This window comes from Andrographis paniculata, unplaced genomic scaffold (genome assembly GCF_009805555.1).
Source record: "Andrographis paniculata isolate CXL003 unplaced genomic scaffold, ASM980555v1 Contig55END, whole genome shotgun sequence".
Taxonomy (NCBI): domain Eukaryota; kingdom Viridiplantae; phylum Streptophyta; class Magnoliopsida; order Lamiales; family Acanthaceae; genus Andrographis; species Andrographis paniculata.
In genome coordinates this window covers 786,976-814,014 of record NW_026137590.1, presented here as the reverse complement: position 1 = coordinate 814,014, position 27,039 = coordinate 786,976, and the positions used below count along the sequence as shown (strand labels likewise).

Here is a 27,039-nt window from a genome sequence, read left to right as displayed (position 1 = left end):
AAATATTGATATTATATTGGTAATCGGTAAAAAATAATTTTTTGTCCTTATGAGTATATTAGTGTAAAAAGTAGTGGCAATTGTATAATAATAATAAAATAATAAAGATAGTTTTACGGTGATATGATTATTTATGAAAATGAGATTATTATTTTAGAACGGACAAAAATAGTAAATAAGACTATTGTATTGAGACGGATGGAGTATATAAAAATAATAGTATATCGAATACGTATCCGATGGAGTTAACATATACTAATAAATACAGTACATAGTTGAAGTGATAGTTCATAATCGATTTGGGTATTAAAATTAATAGTACATATTATACATGGTTGTAAATACTACTCGTAATTAAGTAATTCTGGGATAGGCCCACAGCTTGAGGGCAGACATATCAATCTCATCCATGTCTTCTACGTCGCTGTCACTCCCACTTTCAGAATCCCAACATATATCCCCATCCACAATGTACTCAAAAACCTGCCAAAACCCCCAACACACCAACATCAACAGGGATGATGATGATGGTAAATTTTCGACATTAAAAAAAAAAAAAAAAAAAAAAAAAAAAAAAAAAAAAAGAAAAAGAAAAAAACTCTAACCACATGGATGTCATCTTCTAACCCTTTTAATCTACTCCATTGGTCCAGTCCCATACATTGAAAAACTAGAAACTCTCTATTACTTACAACGCTAAAAAAATTACTAAATTACTTGTACCGATTGATTTTAAATTGGAACAAATATGAGAGCCATGAAATCGTTGAATATTGTTCCATATAGGAAAGATGTGAAACTCCTTATTTCTTATAAGGATGAAGAGCTAGTAAACTTTAACTTAAAAATAAAAATAAAAAATCTTACAATTTATACTTCATTCATCCAGGGTGAATGTGGCACTTAAAGTGTGTAAATTTTTTTTTGACGAAAATGATAAAAAAAATACGTTGAGTTGCGATGAGGGAATATATTATTACAAAAATATCATTTTAAAAATAAGAAAAAAATATTTTGAAGTGAAGACGGACAAAAATGGTAAAATAGATACTTTGAGTATGAAGTAGTATTTTTTAATTGAAAACAAGACTGAATAGTAGAGGTGGGCAAAAAAATCGAATCGAACCGAATTTTCGGTTAACCGAGCAAATTCGGTTCGAATACAAATACTGCATATTTGATATTTGTTCGGTTCGGTTCGATTTCGATTTTTAATATTTTTTTCGATTCGGTTTCGGTTTGGATATTTGCAAATATTTTGATTTAATTAGAATTTTAATTATTTTTTAATATATTATTCTTTACTTTCAGTTCGGTTCAAATTATTTGCAAATACCGTAAATATTTTCGATAAACCGAAATTTTCGGTTCGAATACAGTTCGCAGTTTTTGGTATTTGTTCGGTTCGGTTCGATTCGGATATCAAATACTTGCGTATTTGCAAATATCCGAACCGTGCCCACCGTAGGGGTGATTTTGATTTCAAATAGAAACCAAACACACTTCTATCGAGTCAAGTTCATCTACTCGATCAAGGATTTGATCTTGACTCAATTTAACTCGAATCAAGGCTATATCCCCACCCCTACGCCCTCTCTCACACAATGTACACATATACATACACTTTACTGTATATATATATACATATACACACAAGCAGCGGTAGGGGTAAGAAAGGGGAAGAGGATCCCTCCATAGCCAAAATCGCATATCAGTCTACTTAAGAATAAAGAGCACACCTTTTGTGTGGACATCGGCTTGATCCGGCAGCAATGTCTAATCAAACAATCGCTGCTGCTTAGCCATAAAACCGAAAAGCAACTTCTGCAGTACCCTCTATTCGAATTGAATTTTCCGAACGACTCTGCATTATACATCAAAGAATCGGATCACAAACAATGCACCTCAGTTTAGTTTATTTTGATCGATAATACATAGCAGTGATAAGATACCTTTATATGCAGTTTTGTATGCGCGCCTCCACTCATCCCCGACAAAATTTAATCGATTGGTGTGCTTAGCATTGTATGAATTGCGGAAGAAAGAATTATATAACCGTTTCCATAAATGGCTGTCGCAAGCTGCAACATTCCACGACCTGTAGGAAACTGGTTAGATTCTGTTTACATAAACGAATTTAGAATTTTTCGCAATGTTTATCAACAATAATTTGTTTTAGAAAAACATCGATCAAATATATATTTTTCCTCTTCCGAAACATCGCATCAAATATCATCATTTTACTATTTTCAAAATTGTCTAAAACTCTAAAACTTTTATCTAAACTAAGCATTAGGAAATCGATAGAACAATTAATTACCAGCATACTGAAGAAGCAGAGACTAGAGACTGCACATCCAAGAAGCTAAATATATGTACAAGGACATCCTGCGGCAGTGGATCCGATCCTGCCATTGAAGAAATAATAAGACATTGTGAGAAAGTTTTAATGCAATGAACAGAGAAATGGATGATAGTTGCTCTGTGTTGAAATTTTTTTGAATAAAAAAATCCTAAAATGTTTCAAAACCACAGCCAATGTGCGAAGTTGAAGTAGCATCTGTGTAGATTGCTAAGGCAGAATCGATGGCGAACTAAATTGAGGTTTATGTATGGAATCTCTACAATGAAACGAACATGAAAACAGCGTAAATTCCAAAGGAATGCTCCGTGAGAGTTATTTGCAACATCCAAAACCAACAGGATATCAATAATCTACACACGAATCTATGGATTTTAGACTTGGAACTGATTTGAATGGCAGAAGAATGTTCGTTATCGTTTGTAACCGATCAGAATTGGCCTGAAATTTCTTCGATTCGAACTGTTATTTTTGGAATTTTCATTACTCAAACAAACGAATCAAACCTCAAATGTAATTCCACATAAAAGATCAAATAACCTAACCTGGTTCCTCACTGGTTGCCTTCGATTTTCTCTTACTTGCAACAACAGCATTCTTGTGCTCCTTAACCGCCACTGCTCGTTTTTGCTTTGGCAAAGAAGACTCCGCGCTTTGCAAAAGCAAATTAGCTGCTGAAATTGCAGACTGCATCTGCATCCTGAATTTCATAGAAACAGAAACAGAAACCAAAATCAAATCGGTACTGAAATACAATAAAAATCCAGAATCAACTGTAACGCTGCTTGTATTAGAAGCACCGATGAGGATTGGATGTGGCTTACGCTGGGAGAAGGGTGAATGCGAAGATAGCGTCATAAAATACGAGCGACTGAAGATTTTTGGGGAATTTTGAATATCCATTCTTCAAAATAAAGCTCAATTCCCTGCAGGCGGAGACGTATTGAGAGGATTTCGCGAGCGATTCCCTGAGCCTCAATGATTCGTATCGATCGATCAGATTGCCGTCGGCCCTTCGATTCGGCGCCCCCATTGGAAGAACTGAAAATTTCTTTGCAGGAAATCGAGAACACGAATTTCACAGGATTTTCGGAGGAGATGAATTTTTTATTTTATATTATGAAATTTAATTATATACTCCATATATTGATAAAGTTTTTGTACTTTGGTCCCCCGAATTATACGTAATACGAGAAGTGACCCTCTGTTGGTAAGTATATTGGGTCTTATTTCACGTAGGCCCATAAAAATGGGCTTTAGTATATTTGCCCAACAAAGATTGGGCTCACAGTAAGAAGTTGTTTAGTATATTTAAATGTATACTTTAATCCAAGAGAGCATTAAATTAAATTTTTGTAACAATTTATATTATGCTCCCTCGGTCGCATCAAATGCGTTCGTGTTTTGTTCATGTTCATCTCACATCAAACATCGTACATTTTGTTTATTTATTTAAAATATTATACATTTTAAATTTTATTTATAATTATTTGTACTATAATATAAATTTTTTTTAGTAATATATTATTATTTATTAATTATATTCTTTCAAAGTTTTCGTATTTATCGTAACTGTCACATTGTAAGTGGGTCCAAAAAAACAAAGAAAATACCAGTTTAAGAAATAATGTGTTAGATAGTTAATTAGTTTGATTAATTGATATAATAATACGTTATATTAAATATTTTTTATTTAATAAAATATTAAATTAAAAGTTAAAATATTTTTTATTTTCATTTTTAAATATTAAATTTTTAGATGTTATTTAAAAAATAATAATAATAATTGTATTTATTGTAGATCAATACATGCATTTAGATAAAAAAAAAAAATTAATAAATTAAATGTAATTTATATAATAAAAAATGTAATAAAATAAATTATATAAACAATACATAAAATTTTTTGAATTTGGTTATTGTTAGAGATAGTTCGTTATGATATATCAAATTTAATACCACATGGCATACGTACGGTACAAAATTTTTGGTAAGATATTTTACCGTACTGTACAAATATTTTGGTATACCGAATTTGCGAAATAAAAATACTGAATTACGGAAATAACATGCATACTCGTAAAAAAATACAGAAAAATTTTTAAAATTTCGATACAATATGACTTTTTTTGTATGATAACGATATACAATAAGATATTTTCAGTATATATAGGTAATTAAAAAAAATTAGAATTTTTGTATATACTGATTATTTGATACAATATCGATATATTTTTTTAATAAATTAAAAAATTTGGTACGGTATACAATATATTTCGATATTTTCGATATACTATTTCAAACCATCTCTAACTGAATTGTATACACGGTATTAGAATATAATATTTTACGTCAAATACCAAAATTGAAAATAAGTATATAATTTTGCATTATAAATAAGTTCTATTTTTTTATTTTTTTTGAACAAAGAAAAAAAAAATAATATCAAATCTCATTTTTAATTAATTTTTCAACCATAAATTTTCAAATCAAACATCAAATTTTTATTATATATTACATCAAAATTTAATTTTAAAATTAAATGAATATTTATTTATATAATATTAAATATTTATTTTATTTTTATTATTCAAAATTTTAATTCAACTTCTAAATTTACAATTAAAAAATAATAAAATTAAAGATATTAGTAAGTTAATAAAATATAGTTAAGTTTTATGAATAAAAAGTATTAGTTATCAATTATTATTGTAATAGGAAAGTCAGACTAATTTTGTGGTATGGCTAAAATAGAAAAAATGAACTAATTTGGTAGGACGGAAGGAGTAGTAAACAATACTAAATACTAAGGACAAAACACTCTTGTTGTTTATTTAGTATTTTCATCATCAGGGAGATATACGAAATTACGTAGGTAAAGTAAAAATAATATTTTTATTAAATATTAATTTTTTGTGAGATAATAATATATATACTTATCTATTTTTTTTTAGTAAATATACTGTCCACCTAACATTACAAATATTTTTACAACTTACAATATATTATACAAATATCATTATCTTTATATCATATATATTAATAAAGTTATTTTAATTATTTTTATTTTATTTCTAATATAATATTATTATTTTTAAAACTTCGTATAAAAAAAAATAAATATTTAATTATGGGAAAAAAGAAGAATATATATTTAATTATGTCGAAAAAAAAAACAGAAATAAACATTGTTGGTAGGACAAACCTTATAAAGGTCATAGACCATATATAATTTGAAATGTGAAGGTGTTTTGTTGATTGATCTCATCGTTCATAGTCGTACACTCACAATCACCAAGTGTGAAAATTCATTCAGAAAACTCATCCATGGAAGAAAAAACCCTAAATCAGATGACACGTGTCAGCCCCTCAGTCATCGTCTCCAGCCGACCACAGCCATTTCCATCCTTTTTTTTCAAGGTGCAGCTCACCAACCACTGCCCACGTGTCCTCCCCCTTCTCTCTCATAAATAACGCAACTACTCGCAAGCCAACCCTTTGTCCGAATTCCACCACTATTTATTCAATTTTCAATTTTTTTAAAAAAAATTTATTATTATTTCTGCTAATTTCAATTCAATGTTCCGATTATATCCCTTCGCGGTTTTCTTCCTTACGCTATTCGGGTCCATCTCGGCGGGTCGGGTCGACCCCGGCTCGAGATTGATCGCCGGCGAGAACCGAGCTTGGGTTTCCGACAACGGTACGTTCGCATTTGGGTTTTTGCCGGCGGCGAATTCGAACAACGATCGATTTCAGTTAGGGATTTGGTTCGCGAATCTTCCTGGGGATCGAATCCTTGTCTGGTCGGCTAATCTGTAAGTATTTAATTTGGATAAATTTATGGATAATCTTAATTTGGACAAAAAAAAAATCAAAATTTCTGAATAATCGAAATAGAAATTCTCCAGTCACCAAAGGCGCCACGCTGGAATTCACCGGCCGCCTCGAGCTCCGCGACGGCGGCGGCGGCGCCGTCTGGACGTCGAACGCCACCACTCCCCCGGCGGAGGCGGCGGTCATGTCGGAGAACGGCAACCTCATCCTGTACGGACCCGAACAAAGTATTACGTGGCAGAGTTTTTCCCACCCGTCGGACACGCTCCTCCCCGGCCAACCTTTGACGGCGGCGCTACAGCTCCGGTCGGCGAAATCGCCGCCGGAGGAAGGATACTACACGCTGAAAATGCTGCAGCAGCCGACCTCGCTCAGCCTGGCGCTGACCTACAACTTGCCGGAGGTCGCCGGAGCGCCGCCGCCGGAAATCGAGCCGGCGGCAAACCTGTCGTATTGGACGGGACCCGACATATCGAACGTGACTGGAGACGTCGTCGCCGTTCTCGGCGAAGGCGGCAGCTTCGGGATTGTGTATGGCTCTGCCGCCGACGGTGCGGTGTACGTCTACAAGAATGTCGGCGACCGGGGAGGGCTATCGGCGGCCATAAATACGAAAGGCCGTCCTGCCGTTCTCCGGCGACTAATACTCGAAGCTAACGGAAACCTCCGGTTGTACCGGTGGGACAACGACGTCAACGGGTCCCGCCAGTGGGTCGCCGAGTGGGCTGCAGTGTCGAAGCCGTGCGACATCGCTGGAATTTGCGGCAACGGGATATGCAACCTCGACCGGAGCAAGACGAATGCATCTTGCACGTGCCTTCCGGGGACATCGAAACACGGCGATGATGACAGTCATTGCTCGGGGAATTCGACGGTGATCGGAAAATGTGGGCCCCGCCGCGAGAACTTAGCGTCGGATTTAACGATCTCCGCCGTCCAACAAACGAGCTACTATTTCTCCGGCTCCGCCGTCATCGCGAACTATAGCGACATATCGGGAGTGTCGAAATGCGGCGACGCGTGCTTGTCTGATTGCGAATGCGTCGCCTCCGTTTACGGGTTGAGCGAGGAGAAGCCGTATTGTTGGGTTTTGCGGCGACTCGAATTTGGCGGGTACGAGGATACGGGCTCGACTCTATTCATTAAGGTCGAGTCCGACAACGATGGCGACAACGGATTAGACGGTAAAACAGGGAAGGTTTTGGTGCTTCCGATAGTCCTAAGTATGACGGTTTTAATAGCGTTGCTCGTGTGCTTGTTGTATATGAACGTCCATCGTAAACGAGCCTTAAAGAAGGCTCTAGAAACTTCCGGAATCATCTCCGGCGGGCCAATGAAGTTCACCTACCGCGATCTACAAAACCGTACGCGAAACTTCTCCGAGCTACTTGGGATCGGCGGGTTTGGAAGCGTATATAAAGGAAATTCATCCGACGGGTCACTGATCGCTGTGAAAAAGCTCGACCGGGTTTTACCACACGGCGAGAAGGAATTCGTCACCGAAGTGAACACGATTAGCTCGATGCACCACATGAACTTAGTCCGACTATGCGGGTATTGCTCCGAGGGCTCGTCCCGGCTTCTCGTCTACGAGTACATGAAAAACGGGTCGTTAGACAAGTGGATATTCCCGTCGGGCGGTCGAGACGCGCCCGACAGGCTACTCGACTGGCCGACGCGATTCTACATTGCGATCGGCACGGCTCGAGGGATCGCGTATTTCCACGAGCAATGCCGGGACAGGATCATACACTGTGATATCAAGCCGGAAAACATACTGCTCGACGAGAATTTCTGCCCGAAAGTGTCAGACTTTGGGTTAGCGAAGCTGATGGGTCGGGAGGCGTCACGCGTCGTGACAATGGTCCGCGGGACGCGCGGATACCTCGCGCCGGAGTGGGTTAGCAACCGGCCGATCACGGTGAAGGCCGACGTCTATAGCTACGGAATGCTGCTGTTGGAGATCATCGGCGGGCGGAGAAATCTCGACATGTCGTACGACGCCGACGATTTTTTCTACCCGGGTTGGGCGTTTAAGGAATTGAGCGGCAGCGCAGCGGTGAAGGCGGCGGACCGGCGGCTCGAGGGGGCGGTGGTGGTGGAGGAGGTGGAGAGGGCTTTGAAAACGGCGTTTTGGTGTATTCAAGACGAGATTGCGGTGCGGCCGACGATGGGGGAGGTGGTGAAGATGCTGGAGGGGGCGGCGGCGGTGAGAATGCCGCCGATGCCGCAGGCGGTGGTGGAGCTGGTGGAGGAAGGGTTGGATCATGTGTACCGAGCTATGAAGAGGGAGTTGAATCCGTTAAGTTCTTTTACCGTTACGACGCAGCCGTCGTCGAATGCCACGTGTAGCTATTCCACCATGTCACCGAGGTGAGGTGACGTGGATTTTTAATTAATTTTTTTAAATGTGATTTATTGTTTTGTAGTTGGAAAAGGAAATCCACGTGTCACTAAAGCCATTGTATTGTAATGTCCATGTTTTTTAGGACTCGATTTCGTAGTGGTTGAGTGTATATTTTGGGTTGGTTTGAATTAGTTTTGGATTTTTAGTTTTAAATTGATTTGATGACATATTTTTGGAGTGAATACAGTATTTTTACACGAATTTGTATGAGTTGAATAGTGAGGAATTAAAAATAAAACTTCAAGTAAATTTCTTTTGTATCTAAAATGTTTTATATTTATTTTTTAAATACAAAAATAATTGTTGAATATGAGTATTAAAAACATATATATACAAAAATTGGCTAAATTGGATAGATTGTGCAAAAACTCATATAAAATGAGTATTTTCTTTCTGCCCGAATAAAATGAAAAAATAAAATAAAATAAAATTTGATACAATATTTTTATATAATTTTTTTTAAGTATATTATTCATTTCGGTTTAATTCAAATTATTTTTTACTTTTTTTAATTTATTTTTTTAAAATTAATTATATATTAATATCAAAATATTATTTAATTTTTACATAAACTACTTTATATAAAAATCATCTCAACTTCCTGACCAATTACATAATTATTATTATTTATAATTTCCTTACAAAAGTGAACTTTTCAACTTTCACTAACTAATTAAATAATTATTATTATTTTTAATTTATTTACATAACTGAGCTTTTTTAATTAAAATTAAAGAAATACTTCCTCAGCTAGTATACATATTTTTATGTTGGACGTCTAATTACAGAGTAATTATTTTATTAAATGTCCAATTTTTTTCACAAATATCTTTACTTTACATCAGATCGTTACTTTTATACAAGTAAGGACAAAAATATCATTACATTATTTTTACCTAGATACTATAATTAGAATACTATTATTTTTTAAACTCCGCACCAAAATATACTTATTGTGCGGACGGAGGGAGTATAATTTTTAATAAAAAATCTTATTTATCTTAATAAATATTTTTAAATTTTATTTTAAAAAAATAATAAATTCAAACTAATTTTCATCAATTTCTTTCTTTTTGTTTAGAAAAAAAAAAAAGAAGCAACATCAACACAATTATTGCCGATTATTCTTGTAAGCATGTTTTTTATTAGTTGGTAGCATAGGCCATAGCCTATTGTTGTTGCAAAGACGGCAGAAAAGCATTGGTAAATCTGAAGAAGAAAGAATCGTCAGTTGAGTTGAGTTGAGAGTTCAGTTGGGGTTTTGGCGATGGAGCAGATGAAATTCGCGGAGGAGCTCGTCCGAGAGTTCCTCGTCTTCAGAGGATTCACCAATGCTCTACAGGCCTTCGACAACGAGCTTGCAACCGACATCGGCAAGGGATTTCAGGTCGACAAGATATTAGACCTCATTTTCTCCGTTTACATCCCCAAATTCCAGGCCGATAACCTCCTCGATTTGCTCCTTTTTTTTCGAAACTGCTTCACCTACCACGATTCGAGTCTGATTTCCGTGATTTCGAAGCTGGACCAGTCCATTCTGCGTTATTACATCGTCAATGCGCTCAAAAGTGGGAGGAAGGACAAGGTGTTGGAATTTTTTGCGGTTTACGGCAATGATTTGCTGCGTAGAGACGATAGTTGGACCTCCTGGTTTGGTGAGTGTGTAATCAATTATTATTATTGTTTTCTTTTGAAACGGATGCGATCTTTTGGGGATTGGTTTAATGATTTGTGTTCGTTGGTCGCAGCGATTCCGTATTTGCAGAATCCGCATTTGGATCCGCAGTTTCGAGTGTATTTCTCAGACGAGTGGTTTCGTGCTCTACACCTTTCGATTAGGAATTTCTTGAGTGAGATGCTAAATGGTACCCATATCCTTGAGAGAAGATTCATGAATTTATTGCTTGTTAATTGCAGTTCATGATATATACATACAACTTTTTTGTGTTCGAAATGGTTAATACAATTATACAAATGCTGTTTGTTCAATAGAATTGAAATAGAAATGTTATATATTTGCAGCCACAATCAACCACCTGTGATATTGTATCTCTTTGGTCATTGTTCAAGCGCAGGGAATTTTATAGAGTTCTTTCTTTTGTAGTTTTTCTAAATTTTTTTATACGCCATTTATTTGGTTTTGGGAGGGTTAGTTCACTATATCCATTTGGAGCATTTGTGTTGTATTTTATTTATATGAAGGGCTTGAAAAAAGAATTTCTACTTACCTTATTTGATTTGTTATTTGTTGGTAGCCAAGAACCATATCTGTAAATTTATAGAAGTGATCATGGATGTATGGGGTAATTGTTTGTTATTTGATGGTATGAACTGCAGAATTAGCTGGCTTTAATTGATATATTATCTTGAGTGACTCAGTTCAATCAGCTGATATCAGTGAGGTCTAAAATTTTAAGTTACTGAATATTTTGGAATTGAATATACCTAATCGTTTGTATTATGTAAAAAATGATGATTTTGTGCTTTCTGTGTGTTCGGATGGACCATGGCTATAGATTTATAACTTTCCTTAGCTTATCTACGTACCCCTGCCATATTGAAGATCAGTCGTGAAAGGGATACAGTGAACAATCTTAAGAAAGAGATTAAGCAACTTAACCTCAAGCTATCACAACTTCAGGCTTTGTTGGAGGAAAAAGATGCACTGTTGCGGCTGTCAAGGAGGTGATCTTTATTTTTAATCATTCATCAAACTTTTGTTTTTGTATAAATGAAATAAATAAATAAATTGAGTGCTTTCTAGCTACTAATCAATAATTGTAAGTTTTTATTTTAGCGCTGCAGGGGAAGCTATGTTTTCATCTAGATTACCCCACAAAACAGATAGGAACCCCATGCTACAAACGGAAGGAGAGTTTTCTCGTAATCAGGATGGCATTCAAGTGATGGAGTCTCATGTTTCAAGAGCTAAATATAATGATCATTCCGATGAGAGTAGTATTATTAGTGAGACTCGCCAATCTTTAGCAGACAACCCTGTTGTTGGTAAGTTTCAACTAGAGTTTTTGCTGTAGTATGATGTAGGTTAAGATGATATAATCATTATACGAGTTTGTAGGACATTGTGATTTTAAGTCCAAAGATATTTATGGTGAGTGTTGTGATCGGCTAACTTTCATTTTATCTAGTGAATCAGTGTGAAACTGGTATATGGGGTAGTTTATAAATTATAGACAGATAAAGACCTTTCTTGCTTTGAACGTCATACTTATGTATAAAATTTCCATGATAGGTGGTTATGATTTAGAGAATGAAGAAAATTTTCCAGAAGTAAAGGCAGTGTTTCAGGTAAAGTTTTTAAGGATAAATTGCTCTTAAGCTTCCATATGTTTTTCTCCACCACTTTGAATGATGTTGCCTGTCTTAAAATTTTGTGTGTTTTTATGAAATCTTTCTTTTGCAGGATTCATTCTTAGGCCACACAAGCCCAATCAGTCGTAGCCGCTTTTCTGCGTCAGGGGACAATATTGCTAGTGCTTCAGTTGATGGTACCGTTAGGTATTGTATTGAAACTCATACTACACTTTAAGAGACCTCTCATGCATCCACCACATAAATCGTGCAAGCTCAATTAGCATATATCAAGGAATCCAAAATGGTTCTATTTGCACATTGAAGGGTTTATTGTACATTATTACATGATTTCTATGGAGATTTGTTCCCGAAATATGATCTGTTTATTGAAGAAATAATTGGGGCCAGTGGAAGAGGGCTTAGCATACCGCAGAATCATGTATATGTTCAAATTTGTAATCCATAACACTTAACTAAATCAGATATGCATTCCGTAAAACTTTTGGCTATGTGTTGACTACTATTGAATACCTTTTGTGTCTCATTTCCATTACTCACCTATGATTATGCATTTTTCAAGGATATGGACCTATGATTCTTCAGCGCCAACTTCTCGAAATGCAACCATCTATTGTGGAGCTGAGATCATGTCTCTTGAGTGGGACTGCAAATCTGATCGTTTGGTATGTTGCTGAGTCTTATGGCTAACCATGGTGACATTTGGAGTTTATAATTTTCTGTTGCAATGTTATAAAATATATATATCTATTGAAGCGGATTGGCATTTGATGCTTTTCTTGATTTTCGATTTGATTAAGCTGCTGATAGGGACTTCTAATGGAGGTATTAAAGCATGGAATGTAGATGCTAAGCGAGTTGTGTGCGATCTCAACTTAACCGGAGCTCCAAGGTTCGTTTGTCATTCCTTTCATTCGTCTACGCTTTCTCCTCCTGCTGTTGATTGCCTTGCTTATTTCCCATTTACCTTTTAAACTTTTGCTGGATTAATGCGATAAACTTTCTCGCATGATCTCACTCACTGTTCATTTCATGTCTTCCACTGTTTCAGCATTTTGGATTTGAAATGCAGCCCTGTGGAATCTATATTTGTCTCTGCCGCAACATCAAGGAGGTACATTTGTGTTTTATGCAGCACATTGTCGGAGGAACAATAAATTGTTAATTGATAACCTGTTGAAAGTTAAATTGAAGGATAAAATCTCAATTAAGCAGTAACGAAATATAAGTATGACTAAATGCTAGATAATTAATTCAACCTAATAGCCGATATAAAATAACCCTTCAACCCATCATTTAGAGCTCTTCTTTTATCTATAAACCGAAGATGGCCTAATTATATTTTCTTGTGTTTCAGGCAAGGAACCGGTTATTTTGACAACTTGGGGTTTGCTTCATTAACCGTCTGGAACATGAGGACATGGAAAGCTTTGGTACGTAACGGCTGAAAGCATAAATCTTCATCGGAATGTTGTATTCCTTTTCCATTGATCCGTCGCCTCCTTTCAAATAAAATTCAGTGAACGCTCACTTCGTTTCAACTTTTTTGAAGACAGTCCTCCCTCTTGGTGAAGATCCGCCAGCAATAACCTCGTTGAGTTTCAATCACAATGGAAAACTTTTAGCAGCCGCCGCAACTGATGGAATGATTCATATGTTTGGTATCCTTTCTTTCGTCGTTACCTGATTACATCTCTTAATCTCTTATTTCATACCTCAGGATTTATAAGATACACACACACACACATATATATATATATATCAAATACGTACACCTTAACTGAGGAAGACATGTCTGCCGGCCAACAAGTTACTGGATGGCCTGCTCACGAGTCGGCAATCAGCTCAATTCACTTTGGTCCGGACGAGACCAGCATATTTAGCTTGGGAATTGATGGAAATGTAAGTATCTTTAACAACTCCTTTTCTTTGTGATTGTGCATTTGCTTTTATACTTGATATAGTTCGGATTGTTAGATTTTGTTTGTTAGATATATTCTCTTGTATATTTACATATATATATATATACATAATACTTCATTCGTTCCACATAATTTCTGTCTATTTTCTTTTTAAATATTATTATACACTTTAATCATATTTAAATTTTTTATCTTAATATTAGTCCATAATTATTTTTATTATATAATAATTATTTTTACTAATACACCTTTTAATTACTTACTAATTATATTTCATCTAAATTTCCGTATCTACGACAATTGTGGATAATTTAACTGGAACGGAGGGAGTATGTGTATTATTTTTTGGAATGAAAATAGCATACCCTAAATAACATACTTCTAGATTTACAATCATCTAAATTTGTCATAACAAATGCCGCGTGAACTTCTAATGTATTTATCACAAGCTCCCGTCAGTGTTTATTTTCCAATACTCGATTTTGAGATTCTAACGTGGAAGGTATGATCCAACAGATATTTGAATGGAGCTTGCACAATCAAGGCAAGGTTTTATGGTCGAGAAACTGTAGCAGGTATGAACTCAACTAGTTATTGGTAGAGCATATAAGCAACCATGTGAAGAGTCTTTGCAGCAAGGATTTGTTTCTTGATTTTAAAGACCTTTTTTTTTCAAAATAATCTTCCATGTGATAGGTATTGCAAGAAAGAGAATTGGAGTAATTGGAGACCTGAAATGGCATTAGATGCAGATGGGAGAAGACTATTAGTAACATCTTGTTCGGGAAGGGCGCCGATATACCAGGTAGGGGTTGGCATGGCACTTGATATAGATCGATGGTATTGATTAATATGATGTTTTGTTGATATATAAATATGCATACATACAGGTGGGAGGTGAGATGAGGGGAGGGATGAGAACAGTTGGTCACAGTGGATCAATCACGACCGTCGATTGGCATCCGACGTTGCCCATTTTCTTGACAGGCTCTGCCGATCACTCTGTCAGAGTAATCTCTATTTTATGATCATTCATATATCTATCTGCCTGCTTCTATTTCTGCTTCTGCTTTTTTATTAATTTGTTTATTCCTTTCTTTTTTTTTGAAAAAAAAAAAAAAAAAAAAAAACAAGAAGGGAAAAGTGGTCTTAAACAGAGGTTTTGGTTTGATAGTTAGAGAGAGATAGTAGTTTTTCTTTATACAAATCCCAGTCGAAAGAGGCATGGCATGGGAGGTGTTTGGCGAACAAGTAATAGCAGTAGTAGTTTGATTGCACAAAATTGTTTTGATTGACTATTTTTATTTACTAGTTTGGTATTATTAGCTGAGCTGATGTGGACGAAATGTCAAATAAAAGGAGTATTGTCATTGTTGTGTTATTTACACTAGTTCCGTTTAGATTGAGACTTTGGGTTAAGTTTGGTTTACACCGCAGTTTTGAAATTTTTAATGCTATTATACTTTTTTTTTTTGTGACCGGTTTACTTACTGTACCACAGAGTATTAGTAAAAATAATTAATTTAAAAAAAAAGGTACGTGGGACGGAGAGAAACGGCATGGACATAGTATGTGGGACGGATGACGGATTATATAATAAAATTAGAGCTTTGATGTTTTGAAATTTTCAAAATAACAAATATTTAATATTTGATATTCCTTTCTCCTAATTCTACTTTATTTTTACCAATTTTATGTCATATGTATCATTTTTTATTTTTAGTAAAAATAATGTATTAATATCAAAATACTCTTTAATTTTTATTTAAATTACAATAGTATTATTACACATACAATTATTTTAAATACTCTCTTCGTTCAATTTCTATTATTCTAAAGTATATTGTACGGTTTTTTATTGTCTTTTTTGTCATGAATTGACCAATTTGTTTTAAGTGTATGGTATAGATTAAAAATAATAAATGAAAGGTAAAAATGTAAAATTTGTATTTAAAAAAAAAAAATAGGACAATAGTTGTTCACAGTTCAAATAAGAAAGTAGGATATTGTGGACAAAGGAAGTGACATTTTTTATTATTAATCATAAATAAACATTTTTATTTTTATTTATTTATATTATATAATATTTTATTTACATAATTAATATTATATTTTATATTTTATAAAAATATTATCATTAAAGTAATTAAATACATACTTTAATTTTTAAATTTCATTTATAGTACATTATAAATTAAATCAATTAAATAAATTAATTTCACTCAAATTTCCAACTCAATAATCCACAAGGACCACAACCCGTAACCCACAACTATGCACCATTGATTCAGTGTTTATTTATCTATACATGTTTTCTATTTGAAAGTTTTAAATTATTTAGTATAATATTTGAATAAATAATTAAATAATACATTGCAGTAGAATGAAAATAAAAGTGAAAACATATACTATTACATCCTAAAATGTAAATGCATGTTTACACTACTACAATTATATTGACTCTCCTCTATTTCACTTTATATAAATCTGCATGACAAAACTTGCATCATTTCTTACCTTTAAATGAATACTTACCTTGTCATCAATCATCATCGTCGTCATCGTCATCCTCGACCATCCTTAGTCGTCGCCTAGACGAACTCCTTTCCCGGGCAGTAGTAACAGGTTCGATGCTGCCCTCTTCTTCCAAATCATCCATCAACTCATCATCCAAGATTGGATCTTCTGCTGCTTTCTCATTAGATAATTCATTCAAATTGTCCACACCGGTAGTTTCCATGTCTAAAGCACTCTTTGTAGGATCATTAAAATTCGATTTCGCAGATTCATCCCTGGAAATAATTATAAAAAAGGAAAATTACATGTAGATATATATAATGTCTGTATTTGAGAACAATACATTAGATCATTCACATTATGGAAGTAGAGAAGACAGAATAATAAATCAAACTCAATTACTCTCGAGACAAGTCTAGAATCTTGGCATGTTAACGATGTCCTAAGAAAATATAACCCATCTTATGCGTTCATGAAAGTTCTTTTTTATGGAAGTGTCATTTAGTCGATGCTATGCTACTACATATGATGCTAGTCAACAAGATAGATCTCAGCTTCAAGGGAATCTTGCATCTAACTATGTAAAGGTTACCTGCCAGAATATTTTTATTCAGATTTCCGACATTTAGCATATTAACTTATTTTCATTAAATAGAAATTATTTAAGATATATCTTGAAGAATCAATCCCCAAAATTGCAGTAACCATTGTTAAGTTAGAATTTAAGTACCTCTCTGAGACTTGGATGGGATGATCATTTGAGTTGGTTTCATCTGAAGATTTTTTATGAGATGAGTCGTCAATCATCAGATCCTCAACATTACCCTTTGAGTGTATTTTCTTTGTTTTCCTGTGTTGAAGGCCAAAAAAAGGTAAACATTAGATGTAAATGAGATCCAGAAATTGGAAAAATAATATTTTGTCAAGTCTATTCTTGTAAACATACACTAATTTCCATAAATGTAGATATTTGAAAAAACAGTTAAAATGAAGTTTGTAACAGATAAAATACATACACCACCAGAGAACTGAGTAACTCATCGTCGGAGATATCGTCTGGCAACTTTTGTGCAGCCTTGTTATTATGTTCCTTTCCATAATGACTTCGCTTTCGTTTTTGTTTACCCCTAGAATTAGATGGAAGAAGGTCAAATTTCCCGAATAATGCATGTAATTCTAATCAATCATTGATCGAGAAAAAAATTTGGAAAAATAGATGGTCTCATCAAAGAATTGGATAATTGAAAATGCAAGGTATATTGATACTATTCAAGATATGGAAACACTCAACTAAGAGCATGTTTAATTAATCTGAGTATAAAATCCACACAAAAATCAATTAATCAACTATAGTAAATTTCAAGTCATTTAATAAGTTAATATCAAAGAAAGAATTGTGTTTACCTTTCTTCTCTAACTATAGTAAAAAAAAATACTATATGTTCCGCACAAAAAAAATCCTTTTCAACACGAATTCTATACAACCATTATTTTCACTCATATAATTTTAAATCGAAAATAACATATAATATTAAAACACAAGCAAGCAAGCTCAAATAAGGCAGGCAAATGCAAAAACTGGACCCAAATAAAATGAAAAGGAGTTTGGAGGCACCTAATCCAACCACCAACTCGGTAGACATGAAGGAAACTTGCATTTTATATCCAAAAGAATAGAGTAATTCAGCTATACCTGTTTTGCAGGGATAGCAATGTTTCATCATCAGATGCACCTTCACCTTGGAAAGAAATGTCAACCTCGTTCCTCAAGCGCCTGTTACCATGAGAGCTTTTCTTTTTTGGTATGGCGAGGCCAAGTTGTTTAAGTTTGCGAGAAACTAGAGCTGCAGATATTTTCCCGGTGCTATCAAGTGCATTAGCAATCAGGGAGCTGCATTTCTTTTGATCTTTAAACCTTCAAGATATAAGATTTTCTTCAGCTTCCAATTAATTTGAGCATTATTAAAACGAGGCGTACTATTAGATCATAGCTAGGAAGCTCTTACTGCTCAAACAGATCTTTAATCTTCTGCTCTTGGTCTGAACTAAATGCATGTACCCGTTTTCGAGAGTGCCTGCAAAGTAAGGAACAAGTTAGTTAATCTACTTGCCAAGTTTCTAACATTGCTTCGATAATGTAGTGCGATTGGCCTGAAACAGCCCCTATAGCAATGTATTGATGTATAAACATGGCAAAATGCCGATCTTATACTCACGTGGGTTTTCTCATGGATGAACTTTCCTTTCCAAGAGTCAAATTGGCATCAGAGGTACTCCTGGAAAGATCTGTGTTGCAATCCCCAAGTTGATGAGAAGTATTTGATTTTTGCACCTTTGCCTTAGCTGCGACTTTAAACCCAAGCTGTGTAAGTGCTTTGACAACTTCCACTTTCGAAATTTCTTTCTCTGGATCGAGCTCTCCAGCAATAATCTCACAACATTTAGGATCATCCTTATGCCTAGCATAACACAGATATGATCAACCCTTTGGTTTGATATGAAATCATAATCAAGACGAAAACTCTGTGTATGTGGAAGCAAGGCATGCACAGCAATAGCATTCAAGAGAAAAATAAATAAATGCTTCATATTGAGTATTGAAAATAGGTTTCATATAATAGTACTGTAGTATTCTAATTAATATGATACTGAATATCACCCAAATATTATGATATGTTAAGGATGGTTCATCTATTTTTAAAGTACTTACTTCTCATACAGATACTTAAGTTTGTCTTCCATTTCATCACTAAGAACAAGGCCAGTTCCTTTCTCTGGTGATCTGTTCGGTTCTTCTTCAGTGTGCTCATCCCTGAATCCAAGAAACAACATAATAAGGGAAAGGTTAAACTTCACAATAAGCTAACCGTAACTAGCAAACCATCCATATTTTTATCTCATTAAATCATCTTATGGTTAAATAAATAGGATTTTAGAGAGAAATGAAGTAACATTGTTTAATGCCTAATAGTGTCGCCAATGCTAGAAGAATCTGTTAGCTCTCATGCAGATTAAATGCCAACACCAAATATGAAAGACACAGAAACGCAAAATATGAAAGACTGCCGAACTCTATGATATCTTACACTTGGTTGTCTTCATCAGGCATCACAAAATCATCGTCACCCAAAGCATCTGCTAGGCTCCTGCGAACCCACTTTTGTTCGTGTGAGAAACCATTTCCTCCACTTTCACCATGACTTCTTCCTTCTCGAAATTCATTTTTAATATGGTTAAGCTCATTCAGCATAGATCCACAATTTATATGTTGGCATTCTCGTCGTGTCTTTGGAAATAGAACTTCTACAAATAGAAGAGGATAACTCTTCATTTTCCGTAGCATCCTCCGAACTAAAGTTGACAAAAAAGTGACAATATTCTCGTATTCTTTGCATGGTCTTGCTTTCTGCTCCTCCAGGATATCTGAGAATATTGTAAGGTATGACAACTGCAGAGAGAAATTACTTTTTAATGTCTAGTATCATGAATCCAAATTAATGGTGCTAAATGGTAAGGGACTTGCAAGCTAAGTACCTGGTATAGCATGGGTGCTAGCTCCAAATCATCACAAATCCGTCGAAGCATGTTTATTATGTAATGGTTTGTACTTACAGAATTGTTCTTATAGAACTTCAGCAACCAACACAGCTTCTGAACAACATTATTGTTAGCAAGAGCAGACAGTAATGATGATGGCTTAAAATCAACTTCATTTGTCAATACTGGTTGCTCATCTCCTGATGAATTATCAGTTTCAAGATAACAACCATCATTATCACCAATGTTTCTTTCATCCACTTCTAACTCATTGCTTCTTAGATCTGCAGGCTTTGATACAGGATCATCAGTTTGAATGGAATCTCTAACGCTTTCAACCTCCCCAATGTTGCCTACAACAAGTTCTTGATGTGTCGATGTTTCCTTTTCCATTATGTGGTCGGCATTTGGCTCTTTAACAGTGGAGCTGTCAACCTGATTCTCTGGAGCGATATCACCCATACTTGGTTGACTTTCATTTCCATTTGTGGTTGTTGCTTTCTTTGCCCTTTTCTTTCTTGACTTTTTGGAAACCTTTCATTGCAATAAAAGCATTAAAATATGAATGGTTTCTTACTATCATCTATGTTTCTACTGAGATTTACAAATAAACAAGACCAAGGGTATAATAAGCTCACCCAATTTTTGCACGAAGGAAAAAAAGCATGAACTTCATAATATGAACAAATGGAAGTATCACTTCTAGCAAAACTAGCTAGCAAATAAAACCACCAACAGAGTCTTCATGCACATAATGAACTAGGCATTTCCACTCTTTCATTCAGTATAAATATATTTCTTCAAAAATGCACATTGATTTATACAACTGAATACATTCAAAAGGTCCACTCTATTTTCAATCTCTTATATACATGTCTTACACACACATCCAAAGTCAACCAGTAACATTTCATGAATTATCACTGTGTGTACGTCCATTCCATGCACTCACATAAATATTGTTGCCCAATTTTAACCTAAGATTATCTCATTATTAACCCTAGCCATAGGAAATTCTTACATATTGAAAAACAAAAAACAAAAAAAAACAGCACATCTTAATTATAATTTAAGTGTTGAATGTTGATGAATACAGAATTAACTAGTGATGTACTTGTCAAAGCTATTGGAAATCTTAGCATCAACAGAACTGTTTTCGAGTCGAATTTTTTAACAGATAAGTTATTATCATTTGTTATAATATCAATTATGAACACAAAGAGGCATGTTATTACACTTATTGACTGTCACACTGAAAAAACTATAGTATAATTTCTAGCTTAAATATCCAAAGGTAAAATTCTACAAATTTGTCACTACATTTGATGTGTATAGTCCATTACCATCAGAAGGCTTCAATGGTCATATTACCAGGAATATTTGGCTTCACTCATCAGATTAGATTTGAAAATGATTGTCAGAATTTATACCCTTGTGCATCAGGAAAGGAGGTAACTCCTAGGACAAATTCCTTGAATTAAAATTGTCGGAAGCTAATGACCGTCTCACCTAAAAGCTCGAACTTTTTAGGGAAACTAAGCCATTAGTTACATATCCCGCAAACGGGAGTCCTCAACACGCCCCCTCAGGTGCAAGTGGGTCTGCGATACTTGCACATGCATATGCCACAAATGGGGACGGGCGGGACTCGAACTCGAGACCTAACCTAGGCTCTGATACCATGTCGGAAGCTAATGACCGTCTCACCTAAAAGCTCGAACTTTTTAGGAAAACTAAGCCATTAGTTACATATCCCGCAAACGGGAGTCCTCAACAAAAATTAATAAAAAAATCAAACATACCCGTAGATTTCCACGTGTTTGAAGGTTCTCCAGTAGTCGTAGAATCACATGCATGCTTTCCACCAAGTTAGCAAGATCACTAGAAGCATCATAAAATAGAGTTGGAAAAGTGATACAGGATATATATAAAATAAACAAATCAACCAGTGGAAAAAAAACCATGCTATGTTAAAATCAAACACATTAATGATCACAAGAACATTTATGATTTCCGTAGAAATTGATAATGGCAGAAATCAACTATTCCATCACATCATTTTTAAGCATTACATTACATATTCACCCATGCAAGAAATTAATTTAATCACCCATATGGCAGATCCCACTAAACCTAACATGATCAGAAATTAAGGGACGGACAAGACTGACTGAATAATGTTGGGACCAGTGAGATCTTTTAGATGGAAATATCACAATGACGAAAAACTAAGATCCAGGAGATGCTAGCCCTATATGCACAGAAAAGCAGCATTCACAGTGGATTGTAAGCATGTGTTTTTAGACTATAGTAGTTGTGATTAGATAGTTGAGAAATTCAGTGCTCTAATAGATCATATGCATTGAAAAATGCCTAATTTGTGAATCTACAATGATGAGAAAGCAACATTGCTCGGCATCAACAGTCAAGCAAGAATTTTAAAATATTGATGGAAGGTGTATTGAGCTGAAACCTTTTAGACTGCTTATGAGTATCAAATGATTTAATCAGGCTTAGGAGAAACTGAGTCATCCCCTCCTCTGTCTGATCGTAGAACAGCTTATACAGAAGGATGCGTACAGTCTGAGTTTCCTTGGAATCTTCTGGTGATTGCCTCAGCACCAAATCCAGCATGCGTATCTTATTTAAAATTATACACAAAATCACACATTAGAAGGTGCTTAAAAGAAAACACACTGCATTGTTACAGACCAAATAACATATGGTATGAAATTTTGTTGAATGATATCAGTAGGCTGCATACTAAGAAACTGCCTAAGAATATGTGGGGCGACTACTGTTATGAAGAATGATGTTGGTAAATAAGTAAAAGAATATATACCATAATCTTAAGAAGGGATCCAGCTGCTGAAAGAAACTTATAGTCATTGGTTTGTTTTATGCCTTCAAATGCAGATCGCCATTTTGCAATGACCATCTGAAACATAGCCTCGTTCAGAGTTTCGGCTATTGGACCGCACATGCTACCTCTTAAAGTGTTGTCATTGTTAGAGGTTGTCAATTCTTCTTTTTCAACATCAATGTGAGGCTGTCAATAAATCAGGCAGAAAATTAGATCTAATATAGCCAAAATGATGCATGCTTGGGTTTTGAAACAAGAAGTGCACTAATTAAAATTAGTTAAGTAATGTGCCTGTACCACTCCCCTAAGATCCCCTACCAGGCCCATTGAATCCTCAAGAATGAAAATTAGACATGAAATTTATAAAGAGATGATAAGATGGTGAGATTAGCTGCTTCCTCAATGCCTCCACTATAAAGCACAAACAATTGAATGCACTATAAAAGAAGACTAAACATTATGCACAGACCCAATGTTTCTATTCAACAGTTAGATCATACACGCACAACAACAGTATGCTAATCAACTGTTTGGTCTAGAATTAGTATCCACATCGTAAATTCGAAAATACAAATAAGTAAATAATCAAATGGGTCAAGAATGAACCTTGCTAACAGAGTGCTTATAAACTGTACTTACTAAATGCAACTCATGTCACAACTGAATCTTTACACTAATTGTATCTCACCTTTGAGCTTAGGCACTTGTAATACTGAAATGAGGTGACAAATTCTTGGACCTGAAAGAATATGACAATTTCATTGTTTTGAATTTCCAGATGGTCTTTCTCAATGTCCCCACGGACAGACTCCATCAAAACTGATGACCAAAAACAATAGATGAAATTGAGGCCCTATGAAAGTTCTTAAAATAGGTCAATGTTGAATGTTTTCTTGATTTCAAAAATAAATGCATTACCATTGTATCCTCCACGAAGAAACTGGCTTATGAAATCGTCAAGTAACTGCAGGATTTGCGTTGTAGTTGATGGAAGTTTTCCACTGTCCCAAACTTCTCTTTTTGAAGGACCTCGGTAACCTTTCTGAGATTTTAACAAAGCACCACCAGAAGCAGTAGGATTTCCAATGTAAAGAGCTTTAGAGCCATCCTTCCATGAATATAAAAATAATAGTAAGAAGACGAAGAATAAATTGTTTACTACAAAAAATATTACTAGTTCATCACAAATAGCATCAGTAGTTACACAATAATACCATGCCCACACGGGTATATATTCCTCTAAACTGTGAATGGCGAGTGAGACAATGAATTTGGGTATGCTTTCTCTTTTCTTGTTCATTCTTCATAATAGATTGAAGACTGGTGAGTGGATCTTCAGCAACATTTTCTGCCTATAGGAAGAAAAATAAGCAAAATATGACAAACACTTCACAAGTGCCACTCAAATATGTATCTGTGCAAAACCGCTTCTGAAATTGTAGCACCACAAAATATAAACAAGATATAGGCCAATGGATACAAAAAAAGTTTCATATAATTCTGTTTCAAATGATTCATTAGATTTTTCATTTGATTTGAATTCATTACTATCAACAATCAAAAAACCCACAAAAAAAAAAAACAGACCTTTGAGCCCTTTAATGATGCCTTCAAAATCAACTCAGGGTCTTGTCCCTTGAAGATATAATAGAAAATGTCCAAAAAAAGAAAGTTGTCCTGACATAGGTAGCCATGAGAACCACCAGTGTGCTGCGATAATACTAATATCAGGTCCATGACATTCTCCTTGAACAATAGTTCTAAGAACCTGTCTCGAAGGGACAGGAACTGAATAGCTGACCCTCCGGCCTTCTGCTGTACTGATATATCTTGAATAGCTAAAATGTTTCGAAACAATGTAAGCACCAGCTGGACCAATTTCCAGTCTTCTTCTGTGAAAGATTCACTGGTTACCAGCAAATAAAAGAAATCAATAAAATCAGCTATACTCAGAGCAGGCAGTACCAAAGAAATGCAATATACATTATACATTAACACTTGCATAAACATATTAAAATTTGAAACAACGGGTTTCATATTTGAAGCTTGTACCTTTAATCCCCTATCCGGAAATTGTGCATAAAATACTTTTGAGATATATATATATATATATATGAACAACCCAAGTCTATGAGCATCTCTTATAATCATCCAAATGAACACTGCAATCAATTTTTTTTTTTCAAAAGAGATCACTTACTTCTCGAGATTCTCCAGTGGAGTTTCCAAGAGAGATGTAATCACTGGAATAATATCACTAACTGTAATAGCAGATTTCACTCCCCATAGGTACTCTATCTGCTGTGGTATATCGTTGGATGTAGGCTCAACGGGCATAGTAAGGAACACCAACACCTTAACTGCAGAAAACAGCAAATTGAGCCATGAAACATATGATACTGATTGCGCCTAGGGCATTCATCCTCAAGTTCAAATTCAACGTTACCTGAATTCAGCACTAAACTGCGATCTTCTTGACAATACTCGATAAGAGGTATCAAATCTTTCCCCACAATGTTCCACTTACAAACTTGCTTGAACACATCTCGCTTCTCCGGATCATCGCGCCTTAGAAACCTCAATAAGTCCTTCAAGTTATCTACCGAATAAATTTTAAAGCATGCGTTACACACGTCTTAATAGGCAGCAGAAACTTCTTCGGTACCATGGACAACTGAAAAGGTTTACCTGAACAGTACTCTCCCTTGACATAGCCGATTCCGTTCCCATCGTCGTCCTCATCTAGCATTCCAAGCCCTGCACAAATACTAGATAATCCATCCATCTGCTCTCAATCGCTTGCACGCTCGACGATTCGAATGATGAATTTGCTGAAATGGTTGAATTGGCCGAACTGGATCGAAGAAACTGCGAGAGAGTACTTTCTGCAACTAGGGCTTTTCACCGGGTGAGCTTCTGACCAGTTTTCCCGCCCTTTTCATAATCTGGCGGGAGTGTGATTTTTGCAATTTATAAGTATAGGGTTTTTTAGAGAAAAAAATTTAAATTAAATTAAATTAAAATTTTAAAAAATCCCTAAGTCAAAATCAATTTTTTTTTTTCCCATGTGTTATTATATGTGAGATTTTGATTTAGGTTATTATTTATTTTAAAAACCTAAAAATATCAAATTCTCTCCGTGCCATATCTATTTTTTCTTTTATTTTTTTCACAAAGAGTTTTAAAAATATTAGTATTATATTATAATGTATGTATGAATAAAGTATAAATGATTAAAATAATTTTTTTAGTATTGTGTAATATAAAAATAATAACATTTGTAATATATAAAGGTATTTTGTTATAGGACGGATCAAAATAAAAAAAAATAAAAAATTATTTGTTAAGGGACGAAGAGAATAGTATTTTGTGTTATTAGAATTTCACTTTGAATTTATTTTCGTTAATTATGTTGTATTTATTATTCAAAATATTGATCAACTTAGACATATAAATTCACAACAAAAACGATGAAATTATCAACAAAAGCAAAAATGAGAATGGGTCTTAACAAAATTTTAAACGCAATCAGAATCAAAATTATGTGTTAAATCATGACAAACGATCAGAAGTCAAATTCAATCGTGAATTTTATAAAAACAAATTTGATGGACGACCAATAGCAAATGAAGTACAAAAACAAAATACTATTCGTGACACCGTATAATTAGAAATAAAAATTTTAAAATCATAAGACCTAGGAATATTCAAAATTAGATGTACCTATAAAAGTTAGTAGTTTGTTTTACTCTAAAAGAAAAATACCTATAATATTATATTAGACAATGCAAATGATCTTGTCAACGTAAACTAATATAAATACTCAAAATTGATCAATATTTCATGTGAATCAACTAATATAATCCTCACATGCAAAAAAATATTTTCACCATGGGTGTGTTTGTTTTAGGGTTTGGATTTTGAATTGGGATTTGAATAGTAAAAATTTTGAATTTAAATAGTTATATGATGTGATATAAATAGGTGTTGATGTGATATTTTAAATGTAAAATTGATTTTTAAAATAATATAAAAAATAAAAATAGATGTTTGATTTGATATTTTTTTGGGAAAAAAAATGAGATGAATAGTGAAAAGTAAATCCAATGCCCCAACAAACACACCCCATATGAATTTTGCACATAGCGAGATGAATAATGTTTGTAAAATTTTAATATAAAACTCATGGTCGTATTCTTTTGCGAGTTTTTTTTTTAATTTTTAATTATTTAGATTTTTTTGTTTTTTTTTTTAAATATCA

General features: G+C 34.5%; 4 protein-coding genes across 7 annotated transcripts; 2 read left to right on the top strand and 2 right to left on the bottom strand.

Annotated features, from left to right (window-relative positions):
- Positions 1-281: 281 nt before the first annotated feature.
- LOC127256337 (F-box protein At5g52880) lies at positions 282-3,457 on the bottom strand. The gene is made up of 6 exons (XM_051282308.1): positions 3,187-3,457; positions 2,908-3,062; positions 2,321-2,408; positions 1,953-2,098; positions 1,740-1,864; positions 282-483 (listed from the first exon to the last, which is right to left on the bottom strand). The coding sequence occupies exons 1-6, from the start codon at positions 3,393-3,395 to the stop codon at positions 355-357; spliced, it is 852 nt and encodes a 283-aa protein (XP_051138265.1). The 5' UTR covers positions 3,396-3,457; the 3' UTR covers positions 282-354.
- Positions 3,458-5,644: 2,187 nt separating this feature from the next.
- On the top strand, positions 5,645-8,728 carry LOC127256152 (G-type lectin S-receptor-like serine/threonine-protein kinase At5g24080). 2 transcript variants are annotated; one of them, XM_051282000.1, is made up of 2 exons: positions 5,645-6,180; positions 6,263-8,728. In XM_051282000.1, the coding sequence occupies exons 1-2, from the start codon at positions 5,942-5,944 to the stop codon at positions 8,574-8,576; spliced, it is 2,553 nt and encodes an 850-aa protein (XP_051137957.1). In that variant the 5' UTR covers positions 5,645-5,941; the 3' UTR covers positions 8,577-8,728. The 2 variants fall into 2 exon arrangements, with proteins under 2 accessions (XP_051137957.1, XP_051137958.1); XM_051282001.1 differs by having other exon boundaries at positions 6,043-6,180; positions 6,274-8,728.
- A 1,042-nt stretch (positions 8,729-9,770) lies between these two features.
- On the top strand, positions 9,771-20,345 carry LOC127256293 (uncharacterized). 3 transcript variants are annotated; one of them, XM_051282212.1, is made up of 16 exons: positions 9,771-10,261; positions 10,355-10,477; positions 11,150-11,291; positions 11,404-11,612; positions 11,860-11,915; positions 12,031-12,125; positions 12,502-12,604; positions 12,740-12,831; positions 12,991-13,053; positions 13,297-13,372; positions 13,492-13,600; positions 13,729-13,841; positions 14,378-14,436; positions 14,558-14,666; positions 14,752-14,871; positions 20,206-20,345. In XM_051282212.1, exons 1-16 carry the CDS (start codon positions 9,874-9,876, stop codon positions 20,242-20,244), a joined length of 1,896 nt encoding a protein of 631 aa, XP_051138169.1. In that variant the 5' UTR covers positions 9,771-9,873; the 3' UTR covers positions 20,245-20,345. The 3 variants fall into 3 exon arrangements, with proteins under 3 accessions (XP_051138169.1, XP_051138171.1, XP_051138172.1); XM_051282214.1 differs by having other exon boundaries at positions 20,198-20,336; XM_051282215.1 differs by lacking the exon at positions 20,206-20,345 and adding an exon at positions 18,083-18,228.
- Positions 16,089-25,706, bottom strand: LOC127256292 (uncharacterized). Its single transcript, XM_051282211.1, has 19 exons — positions 25,467-25,706; positions 25,225-25,377; positions 24,979-25,138; positions 24,366-24,684; positions 23,993-24,130; positions 23,697-23,886; positions 23,467-23,597; positions 22,758-22,964; positions 22,389-22,555; positions 21,718-21,796; positions 19,913-20,449; positions 19,465-19,826; positions 19,089-19,190; positions 18,595-18,837; positions 18,385-18,453; positions 18,072-18,293; positions 17,395-17,505; positions 17,109-17,228; positions 16,089-16,653 (listed from the first exon to the last, which is right to left on the bottom strand). The coding sequence occupies exons 1-19, from the start codon at positions 25,561-25,563 to the stop codon at positions 16,404-16,406; spliced, it is 3,657 nt and encodes a 1,218-aa protein (XP_051138168.1). The 5' UTR covers positions 25,564-25,706; the 3' UTR covers positions 16,089-16,403.
- Positions 25,707-27,039: the final 1,333 nt, after the last annotated feature.